We start from the raw sequence: 22,761 nt of genomic DNA on the forward strand, positions 1-22,761 counted from the left end.
AAAAGAACAAGATAAAACCTCAGAAAAAGACCTTAATGAAACAGATGAGTGATTTACCTGATAAAGATCTCAGAATAATGGTCGTAGAGATGCTAACTGAGCCTAGGAGAAGAATAAAGGAACATACTGAGAACTTCAACAAAGATAAAATATAAGAAAGTACCAAATAGAAGTCACAGAGCCAAAGAATACAATAACTGAACTGAAAAGTACAATAGAGAAATTCAATAGCAGATTAGATAAAGCTGGAAAAAAAGATCTGAGAACTCACAGACAAGGCAGTAGAACTCACCCAAGCAAAAAGAAAAATGAAAGATAGCTTAAGAGACTTATGGAACAACATCAAGCAGACCAACATTTGCATTATGGGGGTCCCAGAAGGAGAGGAGAGAGACAAGGGGGCAGAAAACTTATTTGAAGAAATAATGGATGAAAACTTCCCAACCTGGGGAAGGAAACAGACATTCAAGCCCAGGGAGTACCAAAAAAGATAAATTCAAAGAAGCCCACACCAAGACATTTTATAATTAAAGTGTCAAAATTTAAAGACAAGGAAGAATTTTAAAAACAGCAGGAGAAAAGCAACTTGTTACATACAAGGGAACCCCCATAAGATTACCAGTATATTTTTCAGCAGAAAATTTGCAGGCGAGAAGGGAGTGGCATAATGTATTCAATGAGCTAAAAGAAAAAAAAAAAAACACCAAAACCGAAGCAAGAATACTCTACCCGTCAGTGTTTTCACACAGAATTGAAGAACAGAAAAAGAGTTTTCCAGACAAGCAAAAGCTAAAGGAGTTCATCACCACTAGACCAGCCTTACAAGAAATGTTAAAGGGACTTCTTTAAACTGAAATGAAAGGGTGCTAATTAGTAACAGGAAAACATATGAGAGTATAAAGAAAAATATCTGTAAAATTCAGAATAATGTTGTAAAAATGGTGGGTTAATCACTTATAAAGCTAGTATGAATGTTAAAAGACAAAGTAGTAAAAATAAATATAACTACAATATTTTGTTGAGAATAACACAAGATAAAAATATGTAAATTATGACATCAAAAACATAAAACGTGGTGGGGGGTAAAAGTGTAGAGCTTTAGAATACATTCAAACTTAAATTGTTATCAATTTAAAATAGATTGTTATAAATATAAGTTGTTTTATGTAAGTCTTGTGGTAACCACAAAGCAAAAACCTATTGTAAATACACAAAAGACAAAGATAAAAGAATCTAAGCATACCAGTACAGAAAATCATAAAATCACAAAGAAAGAGAACAAGAAAAGAAGAAAGGAACAGAGGAATTACAAAACATCCAGAAAACAATTACCACAGTGGCAGTAAGTATATGCCTATCAATAAATACCTTAAATGTACATGGGGTAAATTCTCCAATCAAAAGACATAGACTGGCTGAATGGATAAAAACACAAGACCCAGCAATGTGCTGCCTGTAAGAGACTCACTTTAAATATAAAGACACACACAGACGGAAAGTGAAAGGATGAAAAGGGATATTCTATGCAAATAGAAACCAAAAGAAAGCTGGGGCAGCTATACTTTTATCAGCAAAAATAGACTTTAAGACAAAGAGTATAATAAAAGACAAAGAAGGTCATTACATAATGATAAGGGAGTTAATCTAATAAAAGAATATAACATTTGTAAATATTCACACACCCAACACAGGAGCACCTAACATATATAGCAAACAGACATAAAGGGAGAAACAGAAAGCAATACAATAGTAGTAGAAGACTTTAACACCCTACTTTCATCAATGGATAGATCATCCAGACAGAAACCAATAAGAAAACATTGGCCTTAAACAACACATTAGACAAGATAGACTTAACAGACATATACAGAATATTTCATCCAAAAGCAACAGAATACCCTTCCTTCTCAAGTGCACATGGAACATTCTCCAGGGTAGATCATATGTTAGGCCACAGAACAAATCTTAATAAATTTAAGAAAACTGGAATCATATCAAGCATCTTTTCGGACAACAATGGTATGAAACTAGAAATCAACTACAAGAAAAAAACTAGAAAATTCACAAATATGTGGGGCTTAAACAACATGCTACCGAACAACCAATAGGTCAAAGAAGAAATCAAAAAAATATCTCGAGACAAATGAAAACGGAAATAAAATATACCAAAACTTACGGGATAAGGCAAAATAGGTTGTAAGACAGAATTTCACAGCGATAAATGCCTACATCAAGAAACGAAAAAGGGGCTTCCCTGGTGGCGCAGTGGTTGAGAATCTGCCTGCCAATGCAGGGGACACGGGTTCGAGCCCTGGTCTGGGAAGATCCCACATGCCGCAGAGCGACTAGGCCCGTGAGCCACAATTGCTGAGCCTGCGCGTCTGGAGCCTGTGCTCCGCAACAAGAGAGGCCGCGATAGTGAGAGACCCGCGCACCGTGATGAAGAGTGGCCCCCACTTGCCGCAACTAGAGAAAGCCCTCGCACAGAAACGAAGACCCAACACAGCCATAAATAAATAAATAAATAAATAAATAATTTAAAAAAAAAGAAACGAAAAAGAACTCAGATAAACTACCTAACTTTACACCTCAAGAAACTAGAAAAAGAACAAATGAAGCCCAAAATTAGTAGAAGGAAGGAAATAACAAAGATCAGAGCAGAAATAAATGAAATAGAGACTAAAAAGACAATAAAAAGATCAATAAAACTAAGAGCTCTTTTTTTGCAAAGATAAGCAAAATTGACAAAGCTTTAGGTAGATTTACAAAGAAAAACCCTAACCCTAACTCCTAACCCGGGCCCTCCACCCAAACCCAAACCCCAAACCTAACCCCTGGCTCATACCTGTAACCTTGCCTGTACTATAAACCCTAACTTAACCTTAACCAAAAAGCCATAAAATCATATTATCAGATAACCATATAGCTATAGTCATAAACCATAACCATAAACCGTAAACCTAACCATAACCAGAAATTGAAACCAGACCATAATCCATAAATTATAACCAGCAACCGAAATCAGAACCACAAACCATAATTTATAACCAGAAACAATACACATAACCAGAAACCATATCCATAAGCCATCAACCATAACCATTAACTGTAACCATAACTAAAATATAAACCATAAATTATAAACCATATACTATAATCATAAACTCTAACCTTAACCCAGCCCCAGGTCAGCTCCCATACCAGGCCCAGCCCTAGCCTTAGTCCGCTAAACCAGCTGTCCCCAACCTTCCTGGCACCAGGGACCGGTTTCGTGGAAGACAATTTTTCCACGGACGGGAAGGGGGAGGGGGCGGGGGGGATGGTTCAGGCGGTAATGCAAGCACTGGGGAGCAATGGCAAGAGGCAGATGAAGCCTGGCTTGCTTACCCGCCGCTCACCTGCTGTGCAGCCGGTTCCTACAGGCAGCAGACCAGTAGCAGTCCGTGGCCCGCGGGTTGGGGACCCCTGCTCTAAACCACTAACACCAACCCCAATCTAATCAAATCATACAAAGACATTATAAAAAGAAAACTACAGATCAACGTTCCTTCTAAATATAGATGTAAGAATCCTTCACAAAATAATAGCAATATGAAACCAACAGCATATCGAAGATTATGCACCAAAAGCAAATGTCTCTACACCAGAAATTCCAGGTTGTTAATATATTAAACCAAGCAATGTAATAGATTATTAAATTAAAACCATGTAATGTAATACATGACAATTATTGCGTGATCATGTAACTTGCAGAAAAAGCTTTAAACAAATGCCAGTGCAATTTCATCATATAAACACAGAAGTAGGAGGAAAGGGACATGCGTTCGATATGATACAAAGCATTAGACAAAACACACAGGAAGTATCATGCTCAATGTTGAGGACTGAAAGGTTTATCTCTGAATTCAGGAACAAGGCCACGGTGCTGGCTTTCACCATTGTTACAATATTGTACTGGAAATTCTACCCAGAGCAATGAGGAAAAACATAAAAGGCATCCACATATGAAAGGAGAAAGTAAAACCATGTCTGTTCACAGACACAGATGACAGCATCTTACATATATGTTTCCAAAGAATCAACAGAAAAATTATTTGAGCTAGTCAACTAATATCAGCAAAGTTAGAGGACAAAATATCAATACACAAAAATCTGTTTATTTGTAGGTACTAGCAATGAATATTCTCAAAAGGAATTTAAGAAGACAGTTACATTTTAAATAATGTCAACACCAATAAAATACTTAGGAATAGATTTAATCGAGGTACAAGACTGTACACTGAAAATCATACAACATGGCTGAAAGAAATGAAAGAAAACCTAAATAATGTGAAGACATCCCATGGTGATGGAAAGACTTAATATTGTTAAGATGGCAATAGTACATAATGTGATCTACAGATTCAAAGTGATTCCTGTGAAAATTCCTGAAGGCCTTTGGGAAGAAATACACAAGCTTATCCTAACATTCATATGAAATTTCAAGGGACCCCAAAGAGCCAAAACAATCTCAAAAATCAAAGTTGGAGGCTCACTCTTCCCAATTTCAGATCTTAGTACACAGCAACAGTAAAAACATTGTGATACTGGCATAGAGATATACATATAGATCAGTGGAATTGAATGGAAAACAGAAATAAACACATCCATCTATAGTCAACTGATTTTTGACAAGGGCGGAAAACATTAAATTGGGGAAAGAATGATCTTGTCAACAGATGGTGCTAGGCAACTGGCTATCTATGTACAGAGGGATGAAATGGGACTCTTACCTCATACCACATATAAAAATTAACTCAAAATAGACAAAAGGCTTAGTCAGCCCTCCATGTATGTGGGTTCTGCATCCACAAATTCAACCAATAGTGGATCAAAAATATTCCAAAAAATACTTCTAGAAGGTTACAAAATGAAAAACTTGAATTTGCCTTGCTGGTAACTATTTACATAGCATTTACATCGTATTTACAACTATTTATATAACATTTACATTGTATTAGATATTATAAGTAATCTTGAGATGATTTAAAGTATATGGGAATAGTGTGTAGGATATATGCAAATATTATGCTATTTTATATAGGGGACTTGACCATCTGCGAATTTTGGTATCCACAGGGCAGTCCTGGAACCATTCGTTCATGGATACTGAGGAATGACTGTATAAACTCTAGAAGAAAACATGGGGATAAATCTTCATGACCTTGGATTTAGCAATGGTTTCTTAGATCTGACACCAAGGCACAGGCAATGAAAGAAAAAAATAGATAAATTGGACTTCCTCAAAATTAAAAACTTTTGTGCATCAAAAGACACAATCCAGAAATTGGAAAGACAGCCCACAGAATGGAAGAAAATATTTGCACATTTTAATATGTCTGGTAAAATGTCTGTTATCCAGAATATATCAAGAACTTTTACAACTCATCAACAAAAAGACAAGCCAATTTTTTAAATGGACAAAGGACTTGAATAGACCCTTCTCCAGATGAGACATACACATGGTCCACAAGCACATGAAAAGATGTCAAATATCAAAATAGTAAAAATGGTGTGAGGCCATGGGCAATTATTAGGGTGGTAGCCTCTACAAAACTTGAAGGTGTTTGGATGAGGATAGCTGCAATGACAAGTGCCATGTGGTTAACGGAGGAGTATCTGATGAGTGATGTTAAGTCTGTTTGGTGCAAACAAATTAAGCTGGTTATAATTATTCCTCATAAGGATAATATAAGGGATGGATCCACTATGTAGTTTAAGGGGTTTAGGATTATTGTGATTTGTAGTATACCATAGCCACCAAGTTTGAGTAGTACAGCTGCAAGAACTACAGATCTGGCAGCGGGAATTCTACATGCCCCTTTTTCTGTCTGAGGTGTAATCTGTAGAGGGGCATTTTTTACTGTAAAAGCTATCATGCATGCTAATCAGGTGAAAATATTGAATCAAGAGTTAGATATTGTTTGGGCTCAGTACTGGATTATTAAAAAGTTTAGTGAACCTATAATATTTTGGATATATACTAGAGCAACTAGAAGTGGAAGAGATCATACTAGTGCATAAAATAAAAAGTAAATTCCTGCAGTGAGTAGTTCTGTTTGGTTTCCTCAGCGAGAGATAGTAATTAATGCTGGGACTAGTGTTTTTTCGAATAAGAATAGAATCAAATCAATCCTGTGGCAGTGAAAGTTATAATTAGGAATATCTGTAGCATAAATAATATAGTGATATATAGGGGCAGTTAATTTGAGCTAGTGATTCTTTAGATAGGAGGAATTGGCTGGCTATGAGTATTAGTGATGAGTCATGTCAAAGTAAAAGTGCTGATAGAGAATCAGAGAAGATTAATGAAAAGTTAAGGTTGTTGTCATTAAATTGGTCAAGAAGGAATAAGCTAATAAAACTAGTAAACTGAAAGTGGTGGTATTAATTCAAATTATATATTTTTAATAATCATGGTAGTGGTATTAATAGGTGGCATAATAATTTTTAAAATTGGAGAAGGCTGAGATCTTGTACATAATCAATATCATAGCTGTTTGATACTATTACTAGCAGGGATAATCTTAGTGCGGCTTTGCAGGCTGTGAAAACTGGTAAGATGATGGGTATTATGCTAGCTAGAGGGAAATGGATGTTTAGGATTATTAGGGTTGCCATAATGAATAATGATATTATTCCTTCCAGAAATAGTAGGGAGGATATTAAGTGGAATTGGTATATTAATACTCCCTAAGGGAAACTGTAAATGCTAGAATAATATTTACATAGACGAAAGGAACTTGATAATCATGAATTTAATCATAATTTAATGGGCCAAAATAATTTGCTTTAATTTAAACTAATTACCATATTTGGTCCACTCTAACCCCTTTTGAGTCCACTTGTAGGCTAAACTTATTGCTAGCAGTGAAATTAGGAGTAGTGCTATAATGAGTATTGTTATTAGATTGTTTGGGACGCTCAGGGTAGGGGCAGAAGGATCATTTCTAGGTCAAAGAGGAGAACCATAATGGACACTGTGAAAAGTTTTATGAAAAAGGGTAGGCATGCTGATCCTGTAGTGTCAAATCCACATTTGTAAGGACTTGATTTTTCTGTGTGTTTAGTTGGGGAAGTTAGAATGTGATAAATACAAGTAATGAAGCTTTTTTGGATGATGTCTTGTTATCATTGATACATTGTTAGGATGTTGGTTAATAAGCCCAAGGATAATAAAAATGTTGAGTTTAAATGGAATCATATGACTAGACCAGATGTTTTGTGAGGGGCTGAGAGGGCTCCTGTAAGAGGTCAGGGGCTGGGATTTACTATATGGAATGCATGGGTTTGGTGGGTCATTACGTGTCATTGTGTAAGTAGAGGCTTACTAGCAGGGTGTATACGTAAGCTTAAATAAGGGCTGCTGCAAATTCAAGGATCGTGAGTAGAATGAGAATAACAAATGTAATGAAGGCTGTGGTAGCGATAATGCTTATTAGGGCCAGGGTTGCCCCTTCAATTAAATAAATTAATAGATGGCCAGCTGTGATATTAGTCATTAGTCATACAGCTAGGGCCATTGGTTGGACAAATAAGCCAACAGTTTCAATAATTACTAGCACAGGGATAAGAGAAATTGGTGTTCCTTGTGGTAGAAAGTGGGCTAGAGATGCTTTTGTTTTATGGTGGAAGCATAATTACAGTTCCTGCTCATAAAGGGATTGCTATTCCCAAATCTATTGCAAGTTGTGTGGTGGGTGTAATGAATGTGGTTAAGAGAGCACTATTTATACTATAAACAAAAATTACCTCAAAATGGATTAAACATTTGAACATAGATCTGAAACCACAAAATTCCTAAAAGAAAACATAGGTGGGGTAAATTCCTTGACATCAGTCTTGGCAATGATTTTTTGGATTTGACACCAAAAGCAAGTATAACAAAAGCAAAAATAAACAAGTGGGACAACATCGAACAAGAAAGCTTCCGCACAGCAGAAGAAACAAGTGACAAAATGAAAAGGCAACCTACCAAATGTGAGAAAATATTTGCAAATCAAATATCTGATAAGAGGTTAATATTCAAAATGCATGAAGAACTCATACAACTCAATAGCAAAAATGGGGCTTCCCTGGTGGCGCAGTGGTTAAGAATCCACCTGCCAATGCAGGGGACACGGGTTTGATTTCTGGTCCGGGAGGGTCCCACATGCCATGGAGCAAATAAGCCCGTGAGCCACAACTACTGAGCCTGCGCTCTGAAGCCTGCAAACCACAACTACTGAGCCCGCATGCCTGGAGCCTGTGCTCTGCAACAAGAGAAGCCACCAAACTGAGAATCCTGCGCACCGCAATGAGGAGTGGCCCATGCTCGCCGCAACTAGAGAAAGCCCGCGCACAGCAACGAAGACCCAACGCAGCCAAAAAAAAAAAAGCAAAAACGCCCAACATTCCAAATAAAAAATGGGCAGAGGATATGAATAGACATTTTTCAAAAGAAGACATACAGATGGCCAAAAGGCACATGAAAAGGTGCTCAACATCACTAGTCATCAGGGAAATGCAAATCAAAACCACAATGAAATATCACCTGTTAGAATAGCTATTACCAAAAAGACAAGAAATAAGTGCTGGGGAGAATGTGGAGAAAAGGGAATTCTTGTGCACTGTTGGTGGGAACGTAAACTGGTGCAGCCACTATGGAAAACATTATGGAGTTTCCTCAAAAATTAAAAATAAAACTACCATATGATCCAGCAATCCCATTTTTGGGTATTTATCTGAAGGAAACAAAAATACTAACTCAAAAGGATGTATGCACCTCCATGTTCATTGCAGCACTATTCACAATAGCCAAGACATGGAAGCAATGTAAGAATTCATCAATGGATGAATGGATAAAGAAAACGTGATATATAGAGATAATGGAATAATATTCAGCTATAAAAAATAAGGAAATCTTGCCATTTGAGACCACATGGTGGACCCTGAGGGCATTATGCTATGTGAAATGTCAGACAGAGAAAGACAAATACCATATAATCTCATTTTTTTTGTGGAATCTAAAAAAAAAAAAGTGAACTCAGATACAGAGAACAGATTGGTGGTTGCCAGCCTCAGGGGTGCAGGTGGACAAAATGGGTGAAGGTGGCCAAAAGGCACAAACCTCCGGTTATAAATAAATAAATTCTTGGGTTGAAATGTACAACATGGTGACTATAGTCAATAATACTGTATTTTATATTTGAAAGTTGGTAAGAGAGATCTTAAAAGTTCTCATCACAAGAAAAGAATTGCAGCTATGTGTGATGAAGAATGTTAACTCGACTTATTATGGAGATTATTTCACAGTATATAGAAATATCAAATCATTGTGTTGTATACCTGAAACTAATATAATGCCGTATGTCAAGTATATCTCAATAAAAGTTTTTTTAATTAAAAAAAGGATATAAAATCTATATCATCATTTTGAAAGGCTACTACTTGACTGAATATTTTATAATCTGTGGACTATAGTTGCTAATATAAAAAAATTCAACGAACATTGTAGCATTCATTTTAATTTACTTGTCCTATTATTTCATAATAATAAATCACTAAAATTAAAATCACTAATAGGTACATTTACATAGTGCCAAATTTCCCTTAAGATTGTACAATTTTTTTAACAACAGTATGTGAAAATGCCTGCAACCTCTCATGCTCAACCTGATAAGAAGTGATATAATGTCGGTTCTAATTTGATTATTTATTTGGTTATTTTTTCATATTTTTATTGACTAGTTGCATTTCTCTTCTCATCTGTCTACTCAAGTCCTTTGCTTAATTTTATATTAGGAAATTGTCTTACCAATTTGTATGAGTTCTTTTTTTTTTTTTTAATACAGCAGGTTCTTATAAGTCACCAATTTTATACACATCAGTGTATACATGCCAATCCCAATCGCCCAATTCATCACACCACCACCACCGCACCCCACCCGCTTTCCCCCCTTGGTGGCCATACGTTTGTTCTCTACATCTGTGTCTCAATTTCTACCCTGCAAACCAGTTCATCTGTACCATTTTTCCAGGTTCCACATATATGTGTTAATATACAATATTTGTTTTTCTCTTTCTGACTTACTTCACTCTGTATGACAGTCTCTAGATCCATCCACGTCTCAACAGATGACTCAATTTCATTCCTTTTTATGGCTGAGTAATATTCCATTGTATATATGTACCACATCTTCTTTATCCATTCGTCGGTCGATGGGCATTTAGGTTGCTTCCATGACCTGGCTATTGTAAATAGTGCTGCAATGAACATAGGGGTGCATGTGTCTTTTTGAATTATCGTTTCTTCTGGGTATATGCCCAGTAGTGGGATTGCTGGATGATATGGTAATTCTATTTTTAGTTTTTTAAGGAACCTCCATACTGTTCTCCATAGTGGCTGTATCAATTTACATTCCCACCAACAGTGCAAGAGGGTTTCCTTTTCTCCACAACCTCTCCAGCATTTGTTGTTTGTAGATTTTCTGATGATGCCCATTCTAATGGGTGTGAGGGGATACCTCATTGTAGTTTTGATTTGCATTTCTCTAATAATTAGTGACGCTGAGCAGCTTTTCATGTGCTTCTTGGCCATCAGTATGTCTTCTTTGGAGAAATGTCTATCTAGGTCTTCTGCCCGTTTTTGGATTGGGTTGTTTGTTTTTTTAATATTGAGCTGCATGAGTTGTTTATATATTTTGGAGATAAATCCTTTGTCTGTTGATTCGTTTGCAAATATTTTCTCCCATTCTGAGGGCTGTCTTTTTGTCTTGTTTATGGTTTCCTTTGTTGTACAAAAGCTCTGAAGTTTCATTAGGTCCCATTTGTTTATTTTTGTTTTTATTTCCATTACTCTAGGAGGTGGATCAAAAAAGATCTTGCTGTGATTTATGTCAAAGAGTGTTCTTCCTATGTTTTCCTCTAAGAGTTTTATACTGTCCGGTCTTACATTTAGGTCTCGAATCCATTTCGAGTTTATTTTTGTGTATGGTGTTAGGGAGTGTTCTAATTTTAGTCTTTTACATGTAGCTGTCCAGTTTCCCCAGCACCATTTATTGAAGAGACTGTCTTTTCTCCATTGTACACCCTTGCCTCCTTTGTCATAGATTAGTTGACCATAGGTGCGTGGGTTTATCTCTGGGCTTTCTATCTTGTTCCATTGATCCATGCTTCTGTTTTTGTGCCAGTACCATATTATCTTGATTACTGTAGCTTTGTAGTATAGTCTGAAGTCAGGGAGCCTGATTCTTCCAGCTCCGTTTTTTTCCCTCAATACTGCTTTGGCTATTTGGAGTCTTTTGTGTCTCCATACAAATTTTAAGATTTTTTGTTCTAGTTCCGTAAAAAATGCCATTGGTAATTTGATAGGGATTGTGTTGAATCTGTAGATTGCTTTGGGTAGTATAGTCATTTTCACAATATTGATTCTTCCAATCCAAGAACATGGTATATCTCTCCATCTGTTGGTATCATCTTTAATTTCTTTCATCAATGTCTTATAGTTTTCTGCATACAGGTCTTTTGTCTCCCTAGGTAGGTCGATTCCTAGGTATTTTATTGTTTTTGTTGCAATGGTAAATGGGAGTGTTTCCTTAATTTCTCTTTCAGATTTTTCATCATTAGTGTGTAGGAATGCAAGAGATTTCTGTGCATTAATTTTGTATCCTGCAACTTTACCAAATTCATTGATTAGCTCTAGTAGTTTCCTGGTGGCATCTTTAGGATTCTCTATGTATAGTATCATGTCATCTGCCGTGATGACATGTTTTATTTCTTCTTTTCCAATTTGTATTCCTTTTACTTCTTCTTTTCCAATTTGTATTCCTTTTCTTTCTTTTTCTTCTCTGGCTGCCATGGCTAAGACTTCCAAAACTATGTTGAATAATAGTGGTGAGAGTGGACATCCTTGTCTTGTTCCTGATCTTAGAGGAAATGCTTTCAGTTTTTCACCATTGAGAATGATGTTTGCTGTGGGTTTGTCATATATGGCCTTTATTATGTTGAGGTAGGTTCCCTCTATGCGAACCTTCTGGAGAGTTTTTATCACAAATGGGTGTTGAATTTTGTCAAAAGCTTTTTCTGCATCTATTGAGATGATCATATGGTTTTTCTTCTTCAATTTGTTAATATGGTGTATCACATTGATTGATTTGCATATATTGAAGAATCCTTGCATCCCTGGGATAAATCCCACTTGATCATGGTGTATGATCCTTTAAATGTGTTGTTGGATTCTGTTTGCTAGTATTTTGTTGAGGATTTTTGCATCTATATTAATCAGTGATATTGGTCTGTAATTTTCTTTTTTTACAGTATCTTTGTCTGGTTTTGGTATCAGGGTGATGGTGACCTCATAGAATGAGTTTGGGAGTGTTCCTTCCTCTGCAATTTTTTGGAAGAGTTTGAGAAGGATAGGTGTTAGCTCTTCTCTAAATGTTTGATAGAATTCACCTGTGAAGCCATCTGGTCCTGGACTTTGGTTTGTTGGAAGATTTTTAATCACAGTTTCAATTTCATTACTTGTGAAGAAATGCACAAATTCTTAGAAAGGTATAACCTTCCAAGACTGAGCCAGGAAGAAATAGAAAATATGAACAGACCGATTGGTCTGTTCATATTTTCTATTTCTTCCTGGCTCAGTCTTGGAAGGTTATACCTTTCTAAGAATTTGTGCATTTCTTCCAGGTTGTCCATTTTATTGGCATAGAGTTGCTTGTAGTCATGTCTTAGGATGCTTTGTATTTCTGCGGTGTCTGTTGTAACTTCTCCTTTTTCATTTCTAATTTTATTGATTTGAGTCCTCTCCCTGTTTTTCTTGATGAGTCTGGCTAATGGTTTATCAATTTTGTTTATATTCTCAAAGAATCAGCTTTTAGTTTTATTGATTTTTGCTATTGTTTTCTTTGTTTCTATTTCATTTATTTCTGCTCTGATCTTTATGATTTCTTTCCTTCTGCTAACTTTGGGTTTTGTTTGTTTTTCTTCCTCTAGTTCCTTTAGGTGTAAGGTTAGATTGTTTATTTGAGATTTTTCTTGTTTCTTGAGGTAGGCTTGTATAGCTATAAACTTCCCTCTTAGAACTGCTTTTGCTGCATCCCATAGGTTTTGGATCATCGTGTTTTCATTGTCATTTATCTCTAGGTACTTTTTGATTTCCTCTTTGATTTCTTCAGTGATCTCTTAGTTATTTAGTAACGTATTGTTTAGCCTCCATGTGTTTGTATTTTTTACGTTTTTTCCCCTGTAATTCATTTCTAATCTCATAGCATTGTGGTCAGAAAATATGCTTGATATGATTTCAGTTTTCTTAAATTTACTGAGGCTTGATTTGTGACCCAAGATGTCATCTATCCTGGAGAACGTTCTGTGAGCACTTGAGAAGAAAGTGTAATCTGCTGTTTTTGGATGGAATGTCCTATAAATATCAATTAAATCTATCTGGTCTATTGTGCCATTTAAAGCCTCTGTTTCCTTATTTATTTTCATTTTGGATATCTGTCCATTGGTGTAAGTGAGGGGTTAAAGTCCCCCACTATTATTGTGTTACTGTTGATTTCCCCTTTTATAGCTGTTAGCAGTTGCCTTATGTATTGAGGTGCTCCTATGTTGGGTGCATATATATTTATAATTGTTATATCTTCTTCTTGGATTGATCCCTTGATCATTATGTAGTGTCCTTCCTTGTCTCTTGTAGCATTCTTTATTTTAAAGTCTATTTTATCTGATATGAGTATTGCTACTCCAGCTTTCTTTTGATTTCCATTTGCATGGAATATCTTTTTCCATCCCCTCACTTTCAGCCTGTATGTGTCCCTAGGTCTGAAGTGGGTCTCTTGTAGACAGCATATATATGGGTCTTGTTTTTGTATCCATTCAGCAACCCTGTGTCTTTTGGTTGGAGCATTTAATCCATTCACGTTTCAGGTAATTATCAATATGTATGTTCCTATGACCATTTTCTTAATTGTTTTGGGTTTGTTTTTGTAGGTCCTTTTCTTCTCTTGTGTTTTCCACTTACAGAAGTTCCTTTAGCATTTGTTGTAGAGCTGGTTTGGTGGTGCTGAATTCTCTTAGCTTTTGCTTGTCTGTAAAGCTTTTGATTTCTCCATTGAATCTGAATGAGATCCTTGCCGGGGAGAGTAATCTTGGTTGTAGGTTCTTCCCTTTCATCACTTTAAGTATATCATGCCACTCCCTTCTGGCTTGTAGAGTTTCTGCTGAGAAATCAGCTGTTAACCTTAAGGGGATCCCCTTGTGTGTTATTTCTTGTTTTGCCCTTGCTGCTTTTAATATTTGTTCTTTGTATTTAATTTTTGATAGTTTGATTAATATGTGTCTTGGCGTGTTTCTCCTTGGGTTTATCCTGTATGGGACTCTCTGCGCTTCCTGGACTTGGGTGGCTATTTCCTTTCCCGTGTTAGGGAAGTTTTAGACTATAATCTCTTCAAATACTTTCTTGGGTCCTTTCTCTCTCTCTTCTCCTTCTGGGACCCCTATAATGCGAATGTTGTCGTGTTTAATGTTGTCCCAGAGGTCCCTTAGGCAGTCTTCATTTCTTTTCATTCTCTTTTCTTTATTCTGTTCTGCAGCAGTGAATTCCACCATTCTGTCTTCCAGGTTACTTATCCGTTCTTCTGCCTCAGTTATTCTGCTATTGATTCCTTCTAGTGCAGTTTTCATTTCAGTTATTGTATTGTTCATCTCCGTTTGTTTCTTCTTTAATTCTTCTAGGTCTTTGTTAAACATTTCTTGCATCTTCTCGATCTTTGCCTCCATTCTTTTTCCGAGGTCCTGGATCATCTTCACTATCATTATTCTGAATTCTTTTTCTGGAAGGTTGCCTATCTCCACTTCATTTAGTTGTTTTTCTGGGGTTTTATCTTGTTCCTTCATCTGGTACATAGCCCTCTGCCTTTTCATCTTGTCTATCTTTCTGTGAATGTGGTTTTTGTTCCACAGGCTGCAGGGCTGTAGTTCTTATTGCTTCTCAAGGGCAACCTTTTTATAATAAAGGACAGGGACTTCCCTGCCAGTCCAGTGGTTGGGAATTCACGATTCCACTGCAGGGGGTGTGGGTTCAATCCCTGGTCAGGGAACTAGGGTCCCCCATGCTGTGTGGTGCAGCCTTTTACCTCAGCGGCATCACCTCCCAGCAGGTCCTGAGGAGACCAGGCTCCTGTCAGAGAGAAATGGACCCCACGATGTCCCAAAGCTGAAGCCCCAGCGGGTCCTGAGGAGACGGGGCTCCCGTCAGCTGCACCTGGAGCCAAGTCCGCAGCTATGAGTTTTTTATATTAGGATACTAACCATTTGTTTTATACGCTTAAATATTTTTCCCAGTCCATTGTCTTTCAAGTTTGTTTACAATGAGGTTTATTTGGCTATACAAATGTTTGAATTCGTAATCTCCTTTTCTTGTACGGTTTTGGTTTTGATGCACTAATAAGTAAGAAGGACCTTCTTAGTAAATATGATAAAATAACTTTCCTACATTGTCTTCAAATACTTTTATTATTTTATGAGTTTTTGATTAGTTTTTTTAATATTTAAAAAAATATAAAATCTGTTTTTGTTTTTAGTCTGTAGAGGGAAGTATGAATGGAAATTTATTTTATTTCATATCTTAGCTAGCGGTCCCAGTGCCAATCATTATATTAAACTCATCCTTTCCTTTGTGTTCTGGAACTTCTTTTACATAGATATTGGATCTCCTACTTCTTTCCACCATTTATTTTACTTTTTTTCCCCATAAGTTCCACCAAATTATCTTTATCCCCTTCTTTTGAGCTGCTGACTCTATAAATCCAACTTTTTTTTTTTTTTTTTTTTGCCACTCCGCTTGAGGGATCTTAGCTCCCCAACCAGGGATGGAACCCATGGCCCCTGCAATGGGAGCACAGAGTCCTAACCACTGGACCACCAGGGAAGTCCCTCCACTGATTTTTGCTCCCTGAAGCCTGCTCACATTTACAAAACGTGCTCTGTTCAAAATTAGTGACAAATGGAGGCCCAGCTGACAATTGTTTCCATCAGCTCTCTTTCCTTTCCTCCCCAGCTTAGCAGGGCAAGTGGTTCTGAGGTGGGGGATTGATTCTTCACTCTCTGCAGTTTACTGCCACTGCCTCCCCCCTGCCCCAACAATCCTTTCAGCACAGGAGATGGCTTTTCCCACCTGCCTCGGTACACTTAGGCAGTACTATGGGATTCTTCTGCTTCTATGGAAATCATCCCTACTTCAGCATTACTCACGTTAACTTTTCAGAATGCCGTGGGGGTTTTGGAAGGATGGGAGAGCACACATCCATAAGCATAAGCATCTACACACATGCCTGTTTGGTGTGATGAGAGGACTGGTTCCTGGAAATAGGGGGGTGCTAACTAAATTAAGTTTAGTCTCATCTGCTAGGCAATTTTCTCTTTTTCAATCCCCTGATAACAAAGTTCTGCCAGCCAGGTTCCTCCATATACCATTCACACAATTCTCAGCCAAGCTTCCCAGGCTGTGGTGAAGTTTCATAGGGTAAAACTATTTCTGCTATATTACTAATTGTCTGATCTTTACTCTGGGTTTCCTAGGCTACTTATTTGAGAAGAGCTTCAGTATTCCATAAAATATGCATTACCATTCAGTAGAATGCTTTTCCTTGACGTACTTTTGTGGCATTATCAACATTAGCATTGGTATACCTGTAGTCATCATTATAAATTGAAATGGTTCAATAAAACATTAAAGAATAATAGAAAAAAAAAAACAGATATAGTCAAACACGTTGGAAAGGGCCATTTAACTGAGGAAAGCTTAGCTTGGTAACTTTGAGCTCACCAGCTGAGAGTAAAGGAAATGACTTCTTACTCTAATAGATGACGGACCTGGAGAAAAATATATAACTGCACTGTTTGATATTATAGTGATTTCATATGCTGATATATTTAATATAAAACTATTTTTTGGTAGTTTTATACACAGAACTATAATGAGTCATTACTGCATAAGGCTGCTTTAACTGAGACATACATGCATAAGGAAGAATTGCTTTAGCCATCTAAATTCAAGTAATATTTCAAATTATATGTTTTCTAATTACTGTTTCATAACTTTTAAATTAGTAATGGCAAATTCTTAGGTAAACTGTTGATGGGTTTTTCATAAAATATGATCAAGGAACTTGAGGAGCAGAAGTTATTCAATATTTTTATCAGATCAAGACCAAACATTTTTAGATACTCTTTTCATACAACAATTTTGATAGTTTTTAATTTGTTCTTTGTTTTCATGAATTTTCAGTCAAAAATCCTGCCAAATTTTATTGTAAGTTTATGGGTCTTCATTTTATTTTCTACTGCACGTTTAAATAATGTAACATCCAGCACCCATTTACTCATTCTTTATTTTCCCCCCCTTAGAAATCAGTGTGTCACTTCCACTCACATCTTACTAGCTAAAGCAAGTCACACGGTCACCCCTAATTTCAAGGGGGCGAGCAGTGTAATTCTTTCCTTCCTGTCCAGGAAAGGGAAGAAAACTGGAAATACTGTTGAACTCTAGTAATGCTACCATGCTACCTGAGAGGGAAAATGAATTTTTTCATTATAAAAGCTACCAGATTGCTCAAAAAACATTCCTTTAAAAGTGACAAATTTTTAAAGAAGAACCAATCACTTATTTCCCACTTCTGTGAAATATCAGCTATATACAGGTTTCTGGGCTCTCCTCCCCTTATGCCTTTTAAATTTTTTCATCATTGTAATCACACACTAAATACTGTTCTTTGTACTGACCATCATGTCTTATCCATTTTTTATATTGCTGCAGAATCATTATAATTTTTGATTCTGGTGGAATCAAATGGAATTTTTCAATTAAATATGTTCTTAGAATATCTAATAATCCTTATTCTGATTTCAAATTTGTATTCAATTTAATTCTTAACCCTCACCTGTGTTTAAAGAAAACAAACCAATAAACCAATACACTTCATATCTTAAGTACCTGTAGGAAAACCTGGTCCTTCCTAAAATGCAAATTGTCCATGGTCAAACAAAAAGCTGCTCAGTTCTGAGAAAGTATTAATAAATTCTAAAGAGACAATTTATTCTACCTTAATAAGTAAGTAGCTTGAAAATCCTGGAAATAGAAAGAAAAAAAGAACAGAAACCAACTAACAGAATATGATTATTAAATTGCTCAACTAACATATTATTATATCTAAAGATGTCAAATTTTAAGAGAGTACAACAGTTTAAAAAATATCAGTTTTTACTTCTATAATTCTTTCTTACAAAACCAAAAGCTGAGGAAGTAAGAGTAATGTAAGATAATCCTTCAGTTTGTGAAAGTATTTATCACAAGTTCCCTTAAGTGAGTTTGAAATATAATAAATACGCACAAATTAAATTGCTTCAAAGCTTTTTGGGAGTGAACCTAAAATAAAAATTAGCAATTCCTGTCCTCAACTTTAGGATATAGAAGCAACAGGCTCAACTATGAATAGTGACTATGAATAGAAGGCAAGAAAAAAACACAAACACACAAAACTTAGCCATTGGCAAGAAAGTAGCTTTCAGTTTCTAGTTGTTTAGGAAAAAATCTTGAGAATGCATCACGGGAATCTATAACACCTGTTGCATGAAGAAAAAATATACATTTAAAATGTCTCAGGGAATTCCCTGGCAGTCCAGTGGTTAGGACTCCACGCTTCCACTGCAGAGGGCACAGGTTTGATCTCTGGTTGGGGAACTAAGATCCCACATGCTGCACAGCACAGCCAAAAAAATTAAAATAAAAAAAAATGCAATTAAATTCTTATTTAAAAAAAATAAGTGTCTTACCGTTTGTCCTTCAATACCACCTTGTTCGTCAACTTTTGTTTCTTCCTCGTGAACTGCGTTAGACTCATTTTCTTGTTCATTATACTCTTCTTGGAGATCTTTGCTGACTGCTGCTTCTACACTCTTAACTTCATCTTTGCCAAAGTAAGTTACCGTGGACGTGTGTTCTTGTGGTGCTGTTGGAACAGGGCCTAATGGCGTGACATGATCATAGTGAGTATGTAGGAGTCGTAGAGCAATGTCAGATGTTGCTAATATCCTTGGAATTTCAAATCCAATTTGTGTCTCAGAGAATCTGATACTTCTGTACCTGTTAATTAATTTAACAAAAAGGATGAGGCTCTAGAAAATTCTATGTCTGTTGTAAATTTATACCTAAGCAGTATTTCTCTCCACTTTAATTTCACCACAGTTTTGAGTCCTGACCCATACTTGCTTTCTTTGCAGCATTTGGATCCAGTTGCTGATGTTACCTTCTCAAAACTCTCTCTTGGGATCCATGACTCCATACTCTTCTCCTCCATCTCTGGCAGCTCCTTCTCTGTTTCCTTTGTATGGTCTCCTTCCTAAGCATCCCTTAAACGTTGATGTTACTTGACTCTCCATCCCGAGCCCTTCTTTCTTCTCCCTCTACATACTCTCTCTGGATATTATTATTTCTATGACTTCAATTATTATTTATATTATCAGGAGTGTTTAACATGAGTTCTATGTTTCCTAGGGGAAGAAGCATCCCTGAATGAACTTTAAAAGGTCCCAAAATGCCCTTACATATGTGTGAGCATATGTAATAAAGTTCATAAGAGTCTATGACTCCCTAAAAGTTAAGAACTATCAATCTGTATGACTCTGCAAAATATGTCTCCAACTCAGATTTCTCTCAATGCTTTCAGACAGTTGCACTTTGATGTGTCATAGGTACTTCAAACTCAACAAGTCTGACACTGAGCTCATCATACTGACCACCCCCTGCTCTCTCACCATCACCATCAAAGTAAAACAAAACTTGTTCTGCTTCCACTATTCCTTATCTTAGTAAAAGATACCATCTAATTCTCTTCTTAAGCCTGGGTAGTTAATACAGGGATATTCATTTTACTTTTCTTCTTTTAAAATTATAGATTAATTTCCTTCATCCTTCTGGATATAACACATTTTACAATGAAAAAGGTTATATTAATATATTGACTCTGATTTAAACCACAGAGTATTTTGTAGCAAATGTAACTTGGAAAATACTTTGTTCCTCACTTTTACTAAATACCAGAAATAAAGTCCAATACTTTCCACTGTCACAGGACTAGTCTTTTCAGAGTTGGGACCAGAACCTAGGCCTCCTAACTTTTATTCAGATCATTTTTTCCTAAAACTTGCTGTCATACTAACTCAATTATTTTGAAATGTTTGAGATAAAGCAGCAACCAAATGATTGTGAATTTATCATTATCTCTATCATTCCTCAGAATGATATTACTTTGTTGAAAATAATCGGGGAAACATCACTTAAATTATCTAAAAAATAATAAATATGAAAAGTATTCTTTTTTGAAAGTATTATTTTTAACAGTTCACAAAAGATAAATTTTTAAAAAGTTTCAGATTGCCATGTAGAAAGCACCTACCACTTCTACTTTTTGGTGGGGAGGGAGGTTAAGTGGGTGAAAAGAAGAGGAGGACCCTGATATTTAGTCAGTGTATATTTGTGCTAGACACCATGCTATGTATGACCTTTACATGTGTTAACATTTAATCCTCAGCCCAATCCTATTAAGTTAAGTGATATAATCATCATTTTACTGTTGATATACTGAGGCATAACAAGGCTAAGTAACTTGCCTAAGATAAATGGCAGGTCTCTGAGTCAAACCCCAGTTGGCTGACTTTCTAACATGGGTTTTTATAAGTATGCCATGCTGCAATGCAACAGGCATCTGCCTGGTCATGTGACTATAATGTCTTCAGACCTACAGTATCACCCATGGGAATACCTTGGATTTTTCTTGAGGTTTGCCCATACATATAGAGTAACATTTTCATCTCGAATGACTTTTTCCATGTTTCCACTGTCCAGATCTGCTAAAGTACTAGCTTGCTGTAAGAGAAAAAGAAAACATTATTAAGATTAGAGGTCTCATAAATTATGCAATTTAGATAAGTTATTTCATCACTTAGGTGTTGGATTCCCTTCAATATTAAAAGAGTTATTTGGGGACTTCCCTGGTGGTGCAGTGGTTAAGAATCCACCTGCCAATGCAGGGGACACGGGTTCGATCCCTGTTCTGGGAAGATTCCACATGTCTAGGAGCAACTAAGCCTGTGCGCCACAACTACTGAGCCTGCATTCTAGAGCTCGCGAGCCACAACTACTGAAGCCCATGCGCCTAGAGCCGGTGTTCCTCAACAAGAGAAGCCACCGCCATGAGAAGCCCGCACACCGCAACAAAGAGTAGCCCCCGCTCGCCGCAACTAGAGAAAGTCCACGCAGAGCAGCAAAGACCCAACGCAGCCAAAAAATAAATAATAATAAAAAAAGAAATCTTGAAAAAAAATAAAAATAAAAGAGTAATTTGGGTAAAAATAAGGTTCAATCAAAATAACAAAGAATTGTTTTAAAAAATTCTCTAAACGATAAAAACATATTTACTCAATTAAATATGCTCCCCATTTTCTACTCAGTTTCTCTTACGGTGTCTAAGGATTGAAGTTGCTCCTGTATTCCCAGGTAGCACTTGTGGATTACTCTTAGGTTACCCTTTTCAATTTTAACATTATTGTGACTTTTCATTTTAACTATATACATGCTTCTTTATCCTTACCTTATTAAAATGTAGATTATACTACTGCAAAAGGTAGCCTATTTCTGAACATGCCAAGTTTAGAAAACAAAATATCCAGATGAGTCATGTGTTTTACTAGTCCAATACTTGATAATCAACATTAAACACACAATTTAAGGATGTTCTTAAGAATTCTTTTATAAAGACTAACATAGCTTGATGCCTATTGCTTAAGATATTAGTTTTTCAAAGGGCTTAAATAAGTCAATATGTATTTGGTTCCTATAATGTAAAAATTTAAATGTACTGGGAGTTGAATTTATTGCTTTTTTTTTTTTTAAAGTGATTGTTCTGGGAATTCCCTGGTGGTCCAGTGGTTAGGACTCTATACTTCCATTTCACGGGGCACAGGTTCGATCTCTGGTGGGGGAACTAAGATTCTGCAAGCTGTGCCAGTGTGGCCAAAGAAGAAAAAAAAGAAAAGAAAAAAAAAAGAAATAAAAGTGATTGTTCTCCCACACTTTTTTTTTCTGTGACATTAACTTTTTGAAGTGTCCAGGATAGTTGCCTTGTAGAACTGTTCCACATTGTGAATTTATCTAGCTGTTTCCTCATGGTTTAACTTGCTCCTCTGTTCCCTTTATTTTTTGTACACTGGAAGTTAGGTCTAGGTAGGTTTAATCAGATTAGATGAACAATTTTCGGCAAGAAGGCACAATAGGTAATGTTGTGTTCCTCACATTGCATCCTATCAGGAAGCATATGATGTCCTACTGTTAACAATGTGGACTTGATCACTTAGTTAACGTGGTGACTACCCCTATCTCCCCTTGCAAAGTACATTTATCCTAGTCAATAAGTAATCTGTGGTCTAATACTTTGGCACTATGAGAATAATGTGTTCCCAAACTTTTCGCCTACTTATTGAGGTAGCCATTGATGATCCTTATCAATTATTACATTGGGGATTGAAAAATGGTTATTATCTTACTGATCATTCCTTCCACATTCATCAGGTGGTATTCTTCTGTAAAGAACTGTTCTCTCTACCCGCCACTCCACTTTCTCCTTTCCATTTTGGAATGTCACTATAGACTCATGAATTTTTATTTTATTCAAGGTTCTATAATCC

General features: G+C 36.3%; 1 protein-coding gene across 7 annotated transcripts in view; it reads right to left on the minus strand.

Moving 5' to 3' along the window:
• The window catches only part of DNAI7 (dynein axonemal intermediate chain 7), a 74,781-nt gene that overhangs the window by 24,557 nt on the left and 27,463 nt on the right, over positions 1 to 22,761 (minus strand). For all 7 annotated transcript variants that reach the window (XM_059935468.1, XM_059935474.1, XM_059935467.1 and 4 more), the window contains 2 exons: positions 20,841 to 20,944; positions 18,853 to 19,162 (listed from right to left, as the gene is read on the minus strand). In XM_059935468.1, coding sequence (XP_059791451.1) covers positions 18,853 to 19,162; positions 20,841 to 20,944 — 414 coding nt within the window. The remainder of the gene's footprint in view (positions 1 to 18,852; positions 19,163 to 20,840; positions 20,945 to 22,761) is intronic.

The sequence above is a fragment of the Balaenoptera ricei genome, chromosome 10, assembly GCF_028023285.1.
Source record: "Balaenoptera ricei isolate mBalRic1 chromosome 10, mBalRic1.hap2, whole genome shotgun sequence".
Taxonomy (NCBI): Eukaryota; Metazoa; Chordata; class Mammalia; order Artiodactyla; family Balaenopteridae; genus Balaenoptera; species Balaenoptera ricei.